Source organism: Pelecanus crispus, chromosome 23 (genome assembly GCF_030463565.1).
Source record: "Pelecanus crispus isolate bPelCri1 chromosome 23, bPelCri1.pri, whole genome shotgun sequence".
Taxonomy (NCBI): domain Eukaryota; kingdom Metazoa; phylum Chordata; class Aves; order Pelecaniformes; family Pelecanidae; genus Pelecanus; species Pelecanus crispus.
In genome coordinates this window covers 2,693,421-2,711,891 of record NC_134665.1, presented here as the reverse complement: position 1 = coordinate 2,711,891, position 18,471 = coordinate 2,693,421, and the positions used below count along the sequence as shown (strand labels likewise).

Below are 18,471 nucleotides of genomic sequence, written 5' to 3'. Positions count from 1 at the left end.
TGCTTGTTGGTTTTGCTTTCAAAATAATACTATTTAGGCTCTAAAGACAACCTGCAAGGAAAAAGGTAGCAGGCGTACCAGGCTGGCCACATTTCAAGCCTGAATGCATTCAACAGCCACACAAACCACCGCTCGCTCCCGCTGTGCACACTCCACCGCCTGCCTGCAGGTACAGGCAGCTGCCCTGTTTCTTGAGCACTCTCCAGGAGCGGCACCACCAGGCAGCTCAAAAAACCCTCCTGCCTGCAAAACCTTGAGCAGGGGTTAATGGGGGACAATTTCTCCTCTCTTCAGGCCTGCTGGTTAAAGACTCATCCATGGAGAGATGGCTCAGGACCACAGCAGGGCCAGCGGTGCTGCTTTCTGGATGCCATGGTGGCGATGGGCAGAGGGACCGGTTGTCAAATCCCAGGTCTGGGTACCCGTGTGGGGTGTGAGGGTCCCCCCTGCCTGGCTTTTCCCAGCAAAGTCGCAGCCGGTGCTGTCCCCGTGCTGCAGCCCCGGGGCCAAGGCTGAAGGAGCCGGGCATTTCTGTGGGTGCTGCACCCTGCCGGGCCCCAGCGCCGTCCGCCCTGGGCTTCCCCCGCTGTTCTCTCCAGCTCTGCTTTCTGCCAGGGCCGGGGCACCGCAGAATGTCTTGCCCGCTCCCCACAGCCGTCCTGACCCACGTCTGCAGCTTGTACGCTGTGTCCACAGCACCCAGCGTGTGATTTGGGGGTGGCAGGTCTCTCTTGTGGCACCCTGGGAATGGGGACAAAGCAAACGCCATCGCTCTCTTTTGCTCTTTGTCCCCAGGGTGAGCAAGCGGAGACGTCCCGTGTGCTGGAGAGCGTCCTGCAGGGAGGTGACAGCGGATTGCAGAGCAGCGCTGAGACCCGCCTGACAGCCAAGGCGCGCGGTGGCCGCAGAGCAGCCCAGGTGAGCTGGTTCTCTTGCTTCAGGTTTGAACGCCTGCTCGTGGTGGTGACTGCATGCAGCCCTTAGCTCCTGTCTCAAGGCACAGCGTGTGCTTAGGGCGAGGTTCATCATCCATGCTAATGGATGTGAATCTGTATTTCAGATAGATTTCTTGATCGTTTTGGATAGTGGGGGGTGAATTTCTTGTCAGATCTGATTCCATCATCCTTGGTTTTGCATCTTCATGTGGCTGGCGAAGAGCTGGTAGGAGGAGTGGGAGAAGGGTCAGTGGTGCCGTTTCCACATTGACCGCTTGTGCTGGAGTTATCAGGGTTCTCTTCCATTGGCGGTTTCTTTGCAGGCATCTCTTGAAGCCACTTGTCTGTTTTGTGAGGGGTAGTGGACTTAACAGGAGACCTGCTTTAACTTTTTTTGGTTGTTCTTGCATTCTTTGGCAATATCTACTTAAAAGTCTACTTCAGGAAAAGAAGAAGAAATCACTTCTGATTTCTATGTCTGCCTGAAAGGACTAAGCTGATGATAGAGAGAACTGATGTGAAGAGCCATTTTTCGGCGATATTGGGTGCCCCATCTGACTTGTCTGTCTTTCCCTGTGGGTAGGGTGGTGGTTTGCGCATGGCACTGCTCTGTGCTGCTGGGTCCACGTCCCTGTTGGTTGCCAGATGCAAGGCAAAGGGCTTATCCTCATTAAAAATGACTTGTCTAATTTCAGAAATTGTCTGCATAGAGTTAAAGATGAAAGTCTTCCTCATCTCTTTGTGCACTAGTAGAGAAGCGGTGGGGGTTTTCAGGGCAGTGCCTGTGAACGAGCCTTTAGGAGATGCTGTCCCTTGACCCTCAGATGGGGCAGTGAAGAGTTTGAGAAAGTCGTGGGTGTTTTGGTGTTCACCAAAGCAGGTTTGTTTTTTTTTTTTTTGTAGCTTATGTTTCTTATGTAGGAGAGCTGTGAGGCTGGGAGGACAGGCTGTGGGTAGGAGGGAATGTGCTTAGTTGCATATCAAAGGAAGATAAATATCTGAGTAAGGTCAGCATTCAGAGTTCTGGCTGTTTACATGTGGACCTGAACTTTTACCAGAATGGATTTGCTTGCACTTGTCTTCTAGTTCATGTGTGGGTACAGGAAAGAAGGCAGCAGACGTATACACTAGGTCAAATCCCTTTTTATTGCCAGCCATAAAGGTGCCTCTCGGCTGGGAGCCCGAGAAGCACGCCGTGTTACAATTCTTGATTCCTTACATGCAGTCTTAAGGCTACTCACGTATTCATTTTGACAGTCTAAAAAACTCTCTTGGATTTGACCATGAGGTGGCCTGTTAGCATTCACTTTTGAGTATTTGTTCACATGAACCCCTGTGCAAGAACGCTTAATGCATATTTCCCAGCTGAGTTGGCACTCTTTTGGTGCAACTTTGCTGCTTTCAGCTGGTTTCCGTCTGGTTTCTTCTAACAGTAGAGCCACTTGTATAGGCGAGGTCACGGTCGGTCAAGTTCTCTTGCGCATGTCTTTGAAGCCATCTTTACATAGGAGCTTTTCTTATGTACCGCAATGTGCTGGTCAGCTTTTTCAGCCAGGCTAGTTCAAAGCCCCCTTCCTCCCACTCCTCCTCCACAACTTCATCCTAATCCTCCTTCTCCTGTTAAATGTCCTTATTCTCTTTTTCATCCTCTTGCTCACCTTCTTCTTGTTTCTCCTCCTCCTTCTTCTCTTTCTCCCCCACCTCCTCCACTGCCTCCTCTTTGTTCTGTTCGTCTGTTCATCCTGTATGTCATCCTCCTCTTCCTTCTCTTCATCTTCCTCCTCATCATCGTCCCATTCCTCTTCATTTTCCTTCTCCTTTTCCTTCCTCCTCCTCCTCTTCCTGCCCCTCTACCCCCTCCTTCTCATCCTTCTCCTCTTCCTCCTCTTTTTTCCTCTTCTTTCTCATGTTTGTCCTCCTCCTCCTGTTCTGTGTCTTGTTCCCCTATCTTCTGCTCCTCCTCCTGCTCCTCCTTCTTCTCTTCCTATTCTTCCTCCTGCTCCTGGTGCCACCTGTTCCTTTTCTGACTGTTCCTCGTGTTCCTCCTCCACCTCTTCTTTCTCCTCCTCTCGCTCCTCCTCATGTTTGTCCTCCTCCTCCTGTTCTGTGTCTTGTTCCTCCTTGTTCTCATTCTCCTTCTGTGTTCCTCGTCCCCTTCATCCCCTTCCTCCTCCTCCTGCTGTCCATCAGTTCATCCTGTTTGTCTTCCTTCTTCTTCTCCTCCTCCTGTTTGTCCTCCTGTTAATTCTCTGTGATGGGGTCATCACAACGTGGTTGGTTGGGTGCCTGGGAGTCGGTGATAGATGAAGGGATTCCCCGTTTAGAAGCGGCTTTCCATATGCCCTTTTCTCCTGTCAACGTGAGAAAAACGACAGGCTGACAGTGGGGGTTTTAAAGGGTTTGTGGGTTGGAGAGAGCAGGGAAATGAGCTCATGCCACTGGGTATTCTGTCCTGTGCTGCTAAAAGGTGGTCTCGGGCTAATCGATTCTGTGTTACCATTTGTGGTGATAAGTTGATTTCTTCCTGTAGGGCTGTAATAATCTCTGCGGTTTCATTAATGGCTTTTTCTAGTTCTCTTGACACATTTGCAGTAGCTTGCTCTAGTTTTGCAACCCCTAAGCATGGGATAAAAGCTGTTACAGACAGGGGGAACTTAGTGCCACGTGCCATCAGAGGGCTGTAACACTTTTTCCCATAGCTATCAGTAGCTGGGATCTCCAGAGGCAGAAGAGATGCTGGTTCTAACCTGTGTGGGCGGTATTATTGCACTTAGAATCCACTTTTCAGCTCAGGTGGAGGGTAAATCCTGGAATGCCCTTTCTTCACCTATCCAATATTGCCCTGGTAGTTGTGCAAATAGGGCAGTCTGATCTTCAAAGGAGTCTGAATGATGCAAATGATTTCCTGTGCAAGGGTTAGCATGTGCCGGATTGGGCTGTTCAGGTAAACCAGTGAGGTTGGGACCCAGAGGAGATGGCTCAGAGCATCAGGATCCTCTAGGCCCGTAGTGGCAGCCAAGTACCATTACCTTTAGTTTGATTGTGGCTTCCTGCAGAACAGCAAGTGAATCTCTCTGCGAACATCCACGTTGTCTGGCAGCGTGCAGGGCCGGATGAACTCCCTCCAGGAAGAAATGGCCAGCGTGATGGCTTATTCGAATGGGTTTCACGTAAGGGCTTCTGGAGAATCTCCCTTGCCCGCTCAGTGGATGTGGTAGATGGGAAGGTTTGGAGGAATGTGTGGAGGAATGGCGATTGCCTTTAGGGAGAGCTCAGGGTTAGGAGGAAGAGGGCGGGGCCGCCGTGCCCCCATGACGCGCGCCTTTTGTCATAATGCGCTGGGTGAGGTGAGGCGCTGGCGGCAGCCCGTGCACTTGTCGTCCAGGAAAGCCCTGGGCGGAACGCTGAGGCCGGGCGCCCGAGTGGCCGTAGCGAGCGGTCGGGCCTGGGAGCGCTGCGTGCGAGAGAGGGAGCGGAGGAGGAGCCGGGGCCGCGGGGGCCTCTCCCCATCGTGTGGCCGCCCGGCCGGGCTGCGAGGAGGAGCATGTTGTGCGTCCACTACAAGTTCTCCTCCAAGCTGAGCTATGATACGGTCACCTTCAGCGGCCTCCACATCCCCCTCTGCGACCTCAAGCGCCAGATCATGGGCCGTGAGAAGCTGAAGGCGGCCAACTGCGACCTGCAGATCAGCAACGCCCAGACCAACGAAGGTGCGTGGGGGCGGCGGGCGCGGGGCCTTGGGCACCTAAAGCTGCCTGTTTATCTGCAGATGTGTCCTGGTTTTGTCTGGGCCAGAGTTGGTTTTCTCCCTAGTAGCTGGTGTGGTGCTGTGGTTTGGATTTAGCATGAGAATAATGTTGATAGCACACTGATGTTGTAGTTGTTGCTCAGGAGTGTTTGTGGCAGTCAAGGACTTTTCTGCTTCCCATGCTCTGCCGGGTGCAGAAGAAGCTGTGAGGGGGCAGAGCCAGGAGAGCTGACCCAAACTGGCCGGAGGGCTGTTCCATACCATAGGGCGTCATGCTCAGTATAGAAAGTGGGGGGAGTTGGCTGGGGGGCAGCGATCGCTGCTCGGGGACGGGCTGGGCATCGGTCGTCAGGTGGTGAGCAACTGCGTTGTGCATCACTTTGTGCTTTGTATGTTCTTTTATCATTAGTAGAAGCGGTATTACTATTTCTCTTCCTCTGCTGTCCTATTAAACTGCCGTTATCTCAACCCATGGTTTTTACCTTTTTTCCCCCCCAATTCTCTCCCCCATCCCCACGGGGTGTGGGGGGAGGGTGAGCAAGTGGCTGTGTGGTGCTTAGTTGCCAACTGGGGTTAAGCCACGACAAGATATTTAAACTGTGTTCAGGAGAATGTCTGTGAAGAGACTTAAGAGCACACTGTTAGGGGTCTTAGGAATGCCATTGGATTGCATGGCACGCGTAGGTAGAGATCCATTTCAGGAGTCTTGTATTTTTCTACTACTGTTGAATGAAATTGTCAAGAGCTTTTGAAAAATGGCTACTTTGCCTGAAGGGCTTTGCTGCAGAAGGGTCTGTGAATGTTGTCTTGGGTTGCTAAGGTACTGTCAGCTTCACACATGCCAGCAGGCTGAGTGGCCAACTGGCTGGCGTCACTACTGGAATGGTTGGGTCTGTGTCAAACAGAGCCTTAAAACCAGACTGATGGATGGTCCTAAATGTGATGGAGCCCAATTCTTATCCCCAGGAGAAAAAATGTTTTGAGATAGGCCAAACATGTGGCTTTTCTTATAGCAGGTGAGGAACAGAAAGCAAAGTTTTAGAAGAAAAAGTGATGCTCATAAAGATGTTCCCCCGTAAAGTGTTACTCTAATGTATATCATACCAGTTTTACAAAGTGTGTTGCTTTGTTTCCATACGTAATCAGAATCCGGTGAAGAAAAAGTGTCTGCTTCACTAGGTTCTGTTAAGCGTGGTGTTCCCTAAAGGTGAGGTTAAAGAAGGAGTATCTGTTATGCTTTAAAGAGCATCCCTCTTGTTCACCAGTGAGCAGATCCTCCTCTAGGTCGGTTGTGTTGCCCTTTGACAAGGAGTAAAAGGAGTCTAAAATTTTAAACTTGGTCTATTAGTGACACAGGTGCTTCCTGAAGCTTTCCTAAGGGTGTTTCCCATGTGAAAATGCAAAAATCCCCCCGTGGTTTTCAGAGCAAAGCTAGAGAATACATTTCAGTGTAATGTATACGTATGCCAAATTTTTGCTTGAAATGCATAACCATGAATTTCAGTTTTTATTCATCAGATGTAGATGCTTAAACTCACTAGAAGTAAAGAGGATTTTAAATATGACTGGAAAAAAATGATATGATGGACTGTTTTGAAGATCTGGGAAGGCAAACTGGATGGTTGAGACCTATTTTGAATGTCGGGGGGGCAGGGGTGTCCTCTTCCATGCTTCCTCTAGAGGCGTGTTCTATAAAGGCAGAATTCCCTTCAAAAAGCCTGCACTCAGGAACGATGCATTTCAGCTTGCCTCCCCCTCTTAATTTGATCTGAACTTCTTGACCTGTCTTTTAGAATGGATGTTCTCACAATGTTGTGGAAGAACTGTGAACTGCAGAGCTCAGGATTCCTGAGTGCTCTTTCCTGCCCTGTAACATTCTGACTCCAACCCCTTGGAGCATGTGCTATTCTGCTTCTCAGGCAAGAGACAACAAACCAACAACCAAACAACAAACCCCAGCTGGGACCTGACCTGGTCTTAGTGCAGATGGCAGGCTGTCTTCTGTGTTCTGTCAGTCCTGAGTGACCTTGGAGACCAGTGTGCTGCTGGCATTCAAACTGTTTTAAATGAATGGAAAAGATTTTGCTGCTTGTGTGTGATTATCAAACCTGAAGACTTCTAGGAATGTCCCATTAGTGTGTTGAGACGATAAAAGCGCAGTGTTACATAGAAAGCTTTGCTTTCATCCCTGTGAAGGGATTGCCTGAAGTGCTATGTCATTACGTAGTAATAGACATTCTTACAAACTGAATACTGTTTTGTTCTGTATTTGTGTTGTTTTCAGAATACACAGATGCTAATGCGCTGATTCCAAAGAACTCATCAGTGATCGTTCGAAGAATCCCTGCTGGAGGAGTCAAAGGCACCAGCAAAACCTATGTTGTGTAAGTATCCATACAGCATTGTACCCTTTGTTAGGGCTTTCAGTGTGTTAGCTGGTTTTGTGGATATTAGTTTACAGAGGCATTCCGATTGCATCTTTGTTGTTAAAGGTGCTGTTAATTTTGGTTGTCATGGGGTAGATTGTAATGTATCTGTCCCAAAGTCGACTGGGACATGGGGTTTGAACTGGAGCAATGGTAACTTTTAAGATGATTCTCTTGGGCTTCTTCTTGGGCTTGATTTTGCTGAGACCCAAGTTGTAGGTGCTGTTTCCTCTACCTGAGTGGTCATTATTAAATCTTCTTGCTTCTATTGCTTTTATAGTGAAGAGAGATAGGCATTGTAGTGTCAACTCGGAATTTGTTCCCATGTCAGAAGAGTCTGATTGTTGGGGTTTGACTCTTTCTTGCCTTTGGGGGAGGGAGGGTGGGATATGGCAGGTATTCTTATGCCCCAGGTCTGGGGTTTTGCATCCTAGCTGTAGAGGAAAGAGCAAGGGTTGCCAGCTGGCGAACCATGCAAACAAGAAGTTCCATTCATAAGGGATTTGTATCAGTTTCCTAAAGACAGCGTCCGTTTCAGGCAAGAGAAAAAGAACACTGTCCCAAAGTGTATTGCCTTTTGAGCGAGTACAATGAAGGAATAGATAATCCTTTCCAAACCTGAAACGCAGGAAGCAGTTTAGCACATTGCCAACTGTTGCTAGTTCTCTTTCTACATCTGTTTTTACCCTAAGCTGACATCTGTGCTCCAGGTTTTAGTTCTGTATTCCCAAGATTTAAGGAGGGCAGATAACTGGGTGTATTGATTAAAATGACAGCCACTCAAATGCCATCCTGCCTACAGCATCATTGCTGTCATTTCTGTATTCACACAGTCCAGTTGTGTATCAGCTGCATTAGCACTGTTTGAATGGTCACGTTTTCCAGCCTTCTTAAAGATAGACCTCTCCACCACAGTTAGTAGGTGTTATTAGCTTGTGGTTTTGCCATGTCCTTCTGATGTGGGTTCCCCATAAATAAAGTATACTGATGAGTTACAGTGTGTCTCGAACAGACAGTACAGCAGCATCCTGGTGCCCGTGAAGCACTTGCAAGCAAAAAAACCCTGAATTTGTGTGGCTCTGCATGTAAACTTTGGGCACATTACTGCAGCAGTTGTTGCAGTGCTTTCAGGCACTACTGAGTAATTCTGGACGCCACAGCGTTGTGCTTATAAACGTGGCCTTGTTTTGGGGGTTAATTGAAGGATGGATGCTCAGTGCTGCCTTGTGAATGCATCCTCCGTTTCTGGTTGGGTGGCACCCTCTCCTGGTATTGTAATGCTGCCCTAAAGTGAGAGGACAGATGCTGCTGGCATCAAAGCTCAACTAAATCCCTGTGTGTGGGGACAAGGAAAGAATGGCACTGCTGTTGTAACGTTGAAAATTAGCCATGCAGATTAGCTTTTGATTCCTCCAGCTGGAAACATTGCAGAAACTGCTGGTAGAGTGGTTAATGTTTGGGAATGATGAATGCATGCTGTAATGGTGGAGAGGCCTTGAAAATGCGTTACTCGCCTTGCAGTTTGTTCTTGAAGGAGAATGTGCGAAGAAACCCCTGTGTGGTGATCTCAAGCATTTCCTTGTACTTCCTCATCTTCAGGAGGTACGGGCTCTATTTTAAGTTCTGATCACCTCCATTTCTCTTCCAGAAGGCGAACGGAGCCAGTGAGTGGACCATCAAAACCAGTACGTAAAAACACAATCTCACACTTTATTCTACACACTGCACTTAATTCTAAACAATGGAGCTTTGTATTAATTTTCCAGTAAGTCACTGAATACTTTACAAAGTACACTGAAAATAAGTTTCCTGTAGTGATGGTTCCTTCTCAAACAAAATTAAGTATTTTTTTAAATTTTGGCACAAGGCTAGAGCCTGGTGCATTTGTGGGTGAAATCCCTGTCATTTGTCCTAACCTCTGCCTGCAGTATGCTTTTGGAGCTGGGTGACTTCAGGGTTGGATGCTGCTTCAATTTCGCAGAGGTTAAGCCTGTCTTTAGTGTACCACCATATGATGCTAAACATATGGAGAAGGAATGATGAACTGGAGTGAGGAATCTTTTACTGCATGTAGAGATCTTTTTTCCCAGAGTCTGCTAAAAACTGCTGCCTTGAATTCTTCCACTGCGTTAGGCACTAAAGGACAAGAGCGTTTTCCACGGAAGGCTTTTAATCTCTCTTCTGATCCAGTTAGTGACCCCTTGAGGAGAGCTGTTCAGTTTACATTGTGAAATGTTACTCTATGCTTTTGAACAACTTCAGGCATAATAAGCAGTGATTCGAGTGTCTTTCTGCTAAGGTTTTACTGGTGTGAGCTTCACTGCTGCTTGTGGCGTAACAGAATTGAGTATACTGGAAAAGGAGCAAGCGAAGAGTTCCCCTTTTTCCTTGTGGAAAAAGTGCCCTCCAGTCTTAGTTCTCAACAAACACAGCAGTCCATTACGAACCAGTGGCCTGAGGACTTCATTCCTGCAAGCCCTTCCGTAGGGAGCTGGGAGGGAGGAGTGTGGCTGCAATTTATTCTCAGAAATCCCTTTTTAGCTGCAAATTGGCAGCTTCCTTACCCCTGTGACTCTTAAGCAGTTGTGAGCATTTGACAAGGGTCCCTCTCTGAGATAGTCTGGAGCAGTAAGTTGATCTCAGGCGGGTTTGGTGAGTTTGGTTTCTTCTCATTAACCACAGAGGCACTCTGGAGCTGTCACAGGTTTGGACGCTTTTTTGAACAAATGCCGATTACACTGGGTTGGAAATGCCTCTTTCAGTGACACTCAGAGGATATGGTGCAGCCTTTCAGACTGCAGTAGAGGTGAACTATTGCTGTGTTTTGATTGTAGAACTTGAATATGTGTTTAATGTTTTGTGCACAGATCAGTGACTCTTCTGGATCTATTTCTCTGGCCCAGCTCATTAAGGTATATCTAGATATATTCTTGTCAAATGCTTAAAACCAAAAGTGTTTGCTTTGTATTTTTAAATCTTATACGGTGATCTATAGCTGGATAACTCTTGTAATGTGAACAGAACTTTAATTTAGATTTTACTAATTTAAAAGTATTTATTTTAACTGTAAAATATGTGCGTATTTTGATACTGTCCTGTAAAGAGTAGTTGCCAGTCTGGGAAGATAGAAGGGGAGTACCTTATCAGCCTCAACGTAATGTTGCCATATTACTCACCTTCAAGACACAAAGAAGCAGCACTGCAGAAGCTGTTTACCGTTTTTCATACGTTTCATTCATGTTGTGTTGGAAACTAACACAACTTTCAGAGAAGAATTATATGGTCTGTAAGTTATGGACATTTCAGGGCGGGTTGCAACAGCCAAACGAGAAGCGTTTCTGGAACATGGACGATTGCGTGGCTATTTTTGAGTTTCTAGTCACGATAGTTACAGTTCCGTTCTGTGAATGCTGCAGAGTTTCATACATCGTAGTACATCTACAGTGCACAGCACAATCTAATTTGTTTGAGTGCAGGCTGCGTCAATTGTGTAAATGTACCTGACTGTTTATAGGAATATGCCAATGTGTACGTGTGGCATATTAGCAGATGTGACCTTCTGAAACTGTTGCAGTGCCGTGTTTTGCTGTGGAACTGCTTGCGTTCTGTGCTCAACAATGTGTAGCTTTGCCTGGTGGTTGCACTAGTGATTGCACGTTGTGCAAAGGCGTAGTGCTAGCCAATGGAATGAGTGGTCTTTCGAGTGACAAAGATGAGAGAAGGCCGGGCCTAGTGCAGAGGATCTGCTTCTTTCTTCTGAAAATAAAGGCTGGAGTTCATTTCCAAGAAAGAGAAATCTCTTCCCACTCGTAACTTCTTCCCTCACTCACTGCAGAAATTACACTGTGTACCTTTGGCCAAAAAAAAAAAAAAAAAAAATTAGTTTGGAAGGTATCCACCAGAAGAAATTGGACTCCATTAGTGCTGTGCCTAAATGTGTCCTTGATTCTGTAAACTCATGTGAAGTTTTCCCCTGAAATGTGAAAAATTGTCCAAGTGGTGTAGACATTTCAGCTTTTGAGAACATTTAAAGAAAAATACAGGAAAATAACATAAAGCAGCTCAGAACTGTTACTTGCGCTGACCTCCTGAGTGCAGACTGGCTTAGCATGGAGGCAATGTGTTGTAAAAAGTTTTCCGGTTTGTTATTCCTATGTATTAAATGCCATATTTGAGTTTTGGTCTATTCCTAGGATGCGTTATTTTGTGTTTTGGAAGTGTTCTGTAAACCGTTTGGGTTCAAACAAACTAGTCAAGTATCTGTAAAGTTGTCTGTAAATGTTAATGGCAGTGACTTCATAGGTGTTGATCTGGATGATGTTACAGTTGAGAAAAAACTGTCTATATGAATGACTTGACAGATGTTGATGTGAATGATGTTACAGTTGAGAAAAAAACTGTCTATATGAAACAACCATTTAATAAAATACTGAAACTAGATGGTTGCTTTTGTGAATGAATGCATCTAAAAGCAAAAACATGCGCTGTTGATCTGAAAGATAGGTGCTTGAAGGTCCAAGTCATTTACAGTCCCTCCCTTTGTCCCTGCTTATGTCTGGACTAGCGTGCAATAAAAAAATCTGACCAAATACTGGTTAAACAAAAGCAGCTGGCTTCAAGAATTTGAAGACGTAGTTGTGCGTAAGGTTTATGAAGAAGTTAGTAGGGGGGAACATGCAGTTTGGACTGCCTACAGCACATGATGGTGACATTTCTACTGAAAAGAATCCTTTGTCTTGCTGAGGGATTCTAAAAAGCTTGATTCCTTTTCATGCTTCTGTGTCCGAAGCTCAGTTTCAGCAAGCAGAAACCAACTTCCCTGACTCCTAAGTTGAGTGTCCTTTTAATGCTGCAAAACGTAAATCATGATAGTGGCATACATCTTTCTCAATTAAATGTACAGCGGAGATCTTCTCCTTCACATAGTCTGGAGCTTAATATCAGTTCAAAAATACTGGACAGTGTAATTGTTTCTACGCGGAGCTTGAGTCCACGTGGAAGAAAATGGGGCTGGTTCCACAAGCCTTTATGTAAGGTGCAGACAGAGCCCAAGGTTTTGGGTGCCCAGGAATGCTCTTGTCAAGCAGGTTACCAGGCACCCAACCCCCACGTAAGGGCGTAAGGAGTCCCCAGAACATCTTCAGCACAACTCTGTTTTATATGAGTAGCTGTTTTGGTGCAGCCTCAGCTGGCACTGTGCTGCTCTTGACGGGACTGGGTGAGTGCTGTGGTCTTTGGCCGTGGGGGCTTCACTGTGTTTCTCATGCGTGTGTCAAATCCTGACCTGTTAAACAGACTGCCAATCTGGCTGAAGCCGATGCTTCCGAGGAAGATAAAATAACAGCGATGATGATACAGTCTTGCCAGGAATATGATCCATCCAAGTGAGTGTTGCTGATGTCAGATCTGTTCTTTGAAGATGATGGAAAAGCTGAAAGGATGCTTGTTGGAACAAGAGAGACACCTTTGCATACCTTTTTCTTTCTTTCCCCAAAATCTTTCAGTTACCTGAAGAAAGCCTTGGGTCCACCTCCACCATCTTACACTTGCTTCCGTTGTGGAAAACCTGGCCACTATAGGAAGAACTGCCCAACACATGGGGTAAGATTGTGGGGGACTGCTGGTGTTTGGTAGTTTGTCATTGTTTTTACCTTGGCAGTCACGTAACAATACAGAAACGCTCCTATTAAGAATTGTTTGTCTTGGGGTGAAACGCAGAGGTTACCTGGCAGTGTTGCAAAGCCCTTCAGACTTCCAGGGAAACCTGCAATTACAAATGTAAAATTGGCTTTTCTCAAGGTCATAGACATTAAATATGTCCATAGACCCTTCTCTGTGGACTTTCACGCACATTTTTGTATATTTCAATATCACTGGAAATGTTTCTGGTTTTAGCTCTTTTTAATGACTGGTTGTAGACAGCTTTCAGGATTCCGTCTAAACCCAAGATGTTTCTGTTGACCCCATCTTGTGACTAAGTGCGTGTTTTAGGTACACAAGCCTCTGGTTGAGTATTCATGCCATTGAACGTTCGTCACTGAATGCATATGCATGAGGTCTGAATTCAGCCTTCATCTAGAGATGGTGAACACAAGTTTCCCCAGCGAGTGATTCAGAGCAGCGAACTGAGCTCTCGCGCTGAATTGCGCTGGGGAGGAGGAGCGGGTTTGTGTCTCTTCTCCGAGTGGATGGCGAGCGCAGGGGTATTTCCCCCTTCAGGAACCTGAAGTTAAGCCAAAGAATGTCAAATGAGTTCAAAACACTGCTCAAGCCTTTTGAACGTCCTGGCTCTGTTCTTTTAGGAAAAGAAGTATTTTAGTTGAGCAACCCTTACGCTGGGTACAAGGAGAGCACTAAAGGCTTTTGCTGCTTCAAATAGTCCTTGAAATGTCATTTGAAGTGTGGGTCCTGAGATGAGATATGTCTGCATTTCTTTCCTTAACAGGACAAACAATTTCAGTCTGTTCCCAGAATTAAAAAGAGCACAGGAATTCCCAGGAGTTTCATGGTGGAGGTGGAAGATCCCAACACCAAGGGTGCTATGCTGACGAAAAGTGGAAAATACGCAATACCAGCTATTAATGCGTAAGTAGGGAATTAATTGGACTGACCACAAAGGTAATAAGAGAAACCATGGGTAAATGTTTGCATGGCAATGCAACCAAGTTGGCCAGCATCTGGAATTACGGGGGAGGAAGCATTGTCATTGTAGTTTACCCTTAAAATCTGTGATACTTTCTACCATTAAAATAGGGCGGTCCTTCTGTTCCTGCCCCTGCAAGTTGGTGAAACTTGCGGTATGCTAAGAATCTGTATTTCTGCAAAACGTTTCAGTAGTGTTTACAGCGGAGTCGGTCTCTTTGAACGCTCATTTTGCTTCTGGGTTATGCTTCAAAGGCTTCCTGCAAAATGTAACAAAGAGCTGTTGGACTGAGCTTTCCTGCCCCCCTGACTTTTATCCAATCCCATGTGTGAAACAGACTGAAGTTTTCCTGTGGCTATAAACTAAGAAAAGACTACTGTGTGCTGACAAGAGTGGCTGCTTTCAAATGCACTTGGTAGCACTTGTGTTTTTCTGTTGTGGATCTCCTTTTGTAGAAGCTGTAACACAGGCTTCCTCCATTAATCAAACGTAATTACTCAGAGACTAACTTTACCCTGAGCCTGCAATTTACACTTACCCTCTGGCAAAGGAGAGGTGGGATTCATTTCACCTGATTTCTGGGTGTCAAGGAATTATTTTTCCAGTCTGAGCTGGTTTCTGAGTTGATCCAATGAATGGGAGAGTTCTGCAGAAGGAAAATTCTTCCGCCCCTCCCTCTTTTAGTGCTGTGGCTACAGAAAAGTAGTTCAAACGAAATGCCTACATGTTAGAAGGCCAATGGGGAGTGAGAAGGATTCCATCTATTCTCTTCCTTTGGTAAAATGCAAAGCTTGGAAAAGTTTCCCTTTACCCATCTTTAACTCTTTCCTTTTTCCTTCCCCACCCCGCCTCCAGGGAAGCTTATGCTAGAGGCAAGAAGGAAAAGCCTCCCTTCCTACCAGCGGAGCCGTCCTCCTCCTCCTCCTCAGCTGATCCTGTTCCAGAGGAGTTGTTGTGTCTCATCTGTAAAGATCTAATGACAGATGCAGCTGTTATTCCCTGCTGTGGGAACAGTTACTGTGACGAATGTAAGTGTTACTGCCCTGTCTGTTCATGCAAAACATCACATCTGATCTTCGGAAAGCAGAAATAGGAGATAACAAAATTACTTTCTTACGTAGATGCTGAACAGGAAAGAATGCTTCCCGTATAATGGGGAAAAAAAAGGCAGAAAGCTTTTTTCCCTTTTTACCTATCTAGTTAAGTCCTCTTTACATGGGAAAGGATGAGTATGAGAAGAGTGCATCACTGTGCAGGTGATTACAGTATTGGATATGGAATGCATTTGGTTTATCCACAGCCCTTTCCCTCATACAAAATTATACAGCCAGCTCTGGTGCCTGACTGTGCTCTGCAACAAAGGGACAGTTAGGCATTTAATCCACGTTCTTCTCCATGGGAGAGCTGGTTAAAACCTTCAGAACTCAAACATACAAATGGTTTTTTGAGACATGTTTTATTCATTAACCTGGAGGTTGGTGACTTCTCGCTGTACTAGAGAGTGGAAAAAAGACTCGTGGGAACATCAGGACACAGCCTACTCTACATCTTCAGGTGTGACAGTAGTGAAATATCAAAGCTGTACGGTTGTGTGCTGCATACGAGACATTTGTGACACTGTTGAACTTTTATAGCTTCATGCTCTCAATTCCAGACCACATTCACCCATTAATCATAGACGTGTTTTGAGAATTGATTAGAAGCCAACTAATGTCCTCACTTTGGCTAAAACCTGTTTTGATGGTTCTAATTATTCACAGGCATTAGAACAGCGTTGCTGGAATCTGAGGAGCATACCTGCCCAACGTGCCACCAGACAGACGTTTCGCCTGATTCTTTAATTGCCAACAAGTTCCTACGCCAGGTGCCATGATGCCTTTTACGTAAACTGTTTGTAAGACAAGTCTGTTTGTGAAAAGGTGAAAGGGAAGCAAATACTAATTTACATCTCCTTTAAGCAAGGCTAAATGGAACAAGGCCAAATTTACTTCTGAAATCCATGATCTGTTGTTACAGAAGCTTACAGCCTGGCACATTCAGGTCACACTTTTGTTTAAGATGATTGCCTCGCTTTCAGATTTGGTGTTAACACTGAAGTACTTTAAATACAGATACTCTGAGTCACCAGTCAGTAATATCAGTGTCTAATGGGATGTGTTCATCTATCTGTATGGCGATTTATTTTACGGTTGATAGCATTTATAAGAACACAAAAGCAATTTTACTCTGTGGAGGCTTTTGTTCATTTATCTCCTGAAGTTCCGTATTACCTTTTTGTCAATGTTTTTCTGCCTCTAGGCTGTGAACAACTTCAAAAATGGAACTGGCTACACAAAAAGGCTCCATACCCAGATTCGGCAGCAACAGCCACCGCCACCACCACCACCACCACCACCACCACACCTGCCCGTCACCCCTCCTGCTGCTCTGGTGAGTGCCGCTCAACTGTCTAAACCTTCCCCTCTGTCAATCAGCAGTCTGTTGGAAGAGAAGGTAAGTTTTATTTCAACATATGCGCTGATTCCTGTATTTTCATAGAGCTTATTTTCCAACTGTTTGCATTTATTCACAAGGGCTACCAGGTTCCTGTTCAAAGGCAGCCCGCAGTAGCAAGTGTTCTGGGCCCCCAAGGACAACCAATACCCACAGCTGGTAAGTAACTAGAACTTCAGGATTTCCTGAAAAGAATTATCTTCAGACCAACTGAATGGATTTTTTTCTTTTTTGTCTCCCCACTCCACAAGATCTTCCAATGAGAGCCAAAACAATTTGCTCAGCAGGTGGCAGAGCAGGTTGGGAACTGTGAGTATTTTACAGAAATTCAGTAGATGACCACTTGTAACCTGTTAAACGAGGCCGTAACACATGACTTGTACAGCAGCTGGTTTATAATGAACTGAGTATGCACAGATCGCTGTTTACACGTGCTTTTGCTAAGGAACTGATGAACTATAAAAAGATTCAAGAAGAGCATAGGCATTCGTTTTCCAGGTAACTGCTTTCCATGTCCGTAAAGGAGAAGCAGATTGTCTGGAAGAACCAGGAGGAGTTCCACTCCACCTCTCTCGTTAGGTGGATTGGGTGACTCAAGGGATCAGCAGTGATAGGAGTTGCACATGTAGGTTGCTAGCTCAGCTCTGGCAGAGATTCAGGTTGACCGATAGTTGTCCTTTGGCAGCCGTTGTTAAGGAACAGGCGTCTCTTTTCCTAAAGCTTCTCTGCAGTGACATCCTTCACCTCCTGACAGCCGTGAGAGGCTGGAAACTGAGTAGTGTAGTTGCTGGATTTTCTGTGTCTCCCTATTCTGAGTGTAACCATGACCTCAAAGCACTTTGGAGGAGATACGTGAGAGAAATTGTCTTCATTTCCTCTTTTGTTTATTTCTGGAGGATACATGGAGAGATTTTAACCTGGACTGCAAACTGGTGGCTTTCGCTAGTATTCTGTTGACATTGTTGAACTTTTCGTAGGAATTAAAAGATCAGGCTTGTTTAAGGAAGTCTTAAATTGGTGAAGGACTTTGAGAGGAGGAATGATGCTAATGGACATAGGCGGAATAATGTGAAATAATGTTTCTTTAAAAAAAATAATAAAAGAAAAACTTGTGAAGAAAAAACTCAGGGTAGCTGATGTTTTCTATTCCTCAAAATCACTTGGGCAGGAGTCTGAATAACTCTGTTGTTCATGCTCTCAGGACCTTTCCTGGAGTAATGGCATTGAGTCACATGAAACCAATCAACAGCTGTGGTAGTTCATGTGATAGAAGTGAGTGGAAATAGCCTTACCCTTCCTGGATGTTCTTACACTAACAAAGCAGCAGCTGTTGTGTCTTGTAAGCAGAAACTCTTACATGTTAGCAAGTTCTTCGCTTTGCAGTAGCATCATGTCAGCAACTGAAAGAAGCTTTGACGTAAGCATATGGAGAGGAAAAAGTAACCCAAACCAAACTTGGGAGGAAAAAACCTGGGAAGAATGACTGTTTTGACTTACCTTCAGTATTCTTTTCTGTGTTGTGGTTTTTTTAAGGTCCATGTCTCCTTGCAGTACTTCATCTTACTCCAGAAGTTCATATACCGACTCCAAATCAAGATCTGGTTCTTCCTGCACTCGCTCCTCCTCTCGATCATATAGACGTTCCTGTTCTCATTCCTACTCAAGATCACCACCATATACAAGAAGACGCAGAGAGAAGAGTGGCAACTCTCATTCTAGGTCAAGGGTACATGGTTCTCACAGGTCAAGGTCAAGGTCACCCCCATCCAGAAGATCCCGTTCACGGTCAAGATCACCAGTATTTAGAGGCCGGTCTCCCACTAAACGGACAACACCTCAAGGGCAAGGAGAAAGGGGGTATTCTAACAGACACAGAGAAGTTCCACCATACGATAAGAAAGCTCCCCATGGCAGATCTGCTGCCTTCCGACATCCATCTGAAAAGGAAAGATACAGCGCGTGGGAGAGAAAGGTCGACACCAATCATGAAAAATCTGCTCACATGGAACCTCCTGTGAAAAAAGTGAAGAAGGAGTAGCCAGACACAGACAGTGTTAGAACATCTTCCTTTTAAAAGGATGAGAATACTTTGATACTACCTGTAAAGAGTAGTTCCCACTTGGGAAGCTAGAAGGGGAGTACTTTTTGGGGAGGGGGGCGTTGCAGAAGCCATTCTGGAACATGGACAGTTGCATGGCTATTTTTCTCTTTGTTTGCTAGCTATAC

At 45.6% G+C, this 18,471-nt stretch overlaps 1 protein-coding gene across 1 annotated transcript; it reads left to right on the top strand.

Moving 5' to 3' along the window:
• Window positions 1–4,479: 4,479 nt before the first annotated feature.
• LOC142595839 (E3 ubiquitin-protein ligase RBBP6-like) lies at window positions 4,480–18,283 on the top strand. The gene is made up of 13 exons (XM_075724684.1): window positions 4,480–4,645; window positions 6,968–7,067; window positions 8,758–8,773; window positions 10,213–10,263; window positions 12,405–12,493; window positions 12,614–12,710; window positions 13,555–13,694; window positions 14,608–14,780; window positions 15,513–15,616; window positions 16,051–16,245; window positions 16,326–16,404; window positions 16,497–16,554; window positions 17,779–18,283. Exons 1-13 carry the CDS (start codon window positions 4,480–4,482, stop codon window positions 18,281–18,283), a joined length of 1,773 nt encoding a protein of 590 aa, XP_075580799.1.
• The last annotated feature ends 188 nt before the right edge of the window (window positions 18,284–18,471 follow it).

What these genes read in the sequence shown, in the direction of transcription:
- LOC142595839 (XM_075724684.1), top strand. Translation starts at nt 4,480, where the DNA reads ATGTTGTGCGTCCACTACAAGTTCTCCTCCAAGCTGAGCTATGATACG. An exon ending in CAGGAATATGATCCATCCAA is followed by an intron (nt 12,494 to 12,613) that starts GTGAGTGTTGCT and finishes AAAATCTTTCAG; the next exon opens with TTACCTGAAGAAAGCCTTGG. An exon ending in GAACAGTTACTGTGACGAAT is followed by an intron (nt 14,781 to 15,512) that starts GTAAGTGTTACT and finishes AATTATTCACAG; the next exon opens with GCATTAGAACAGCGTTGCTG.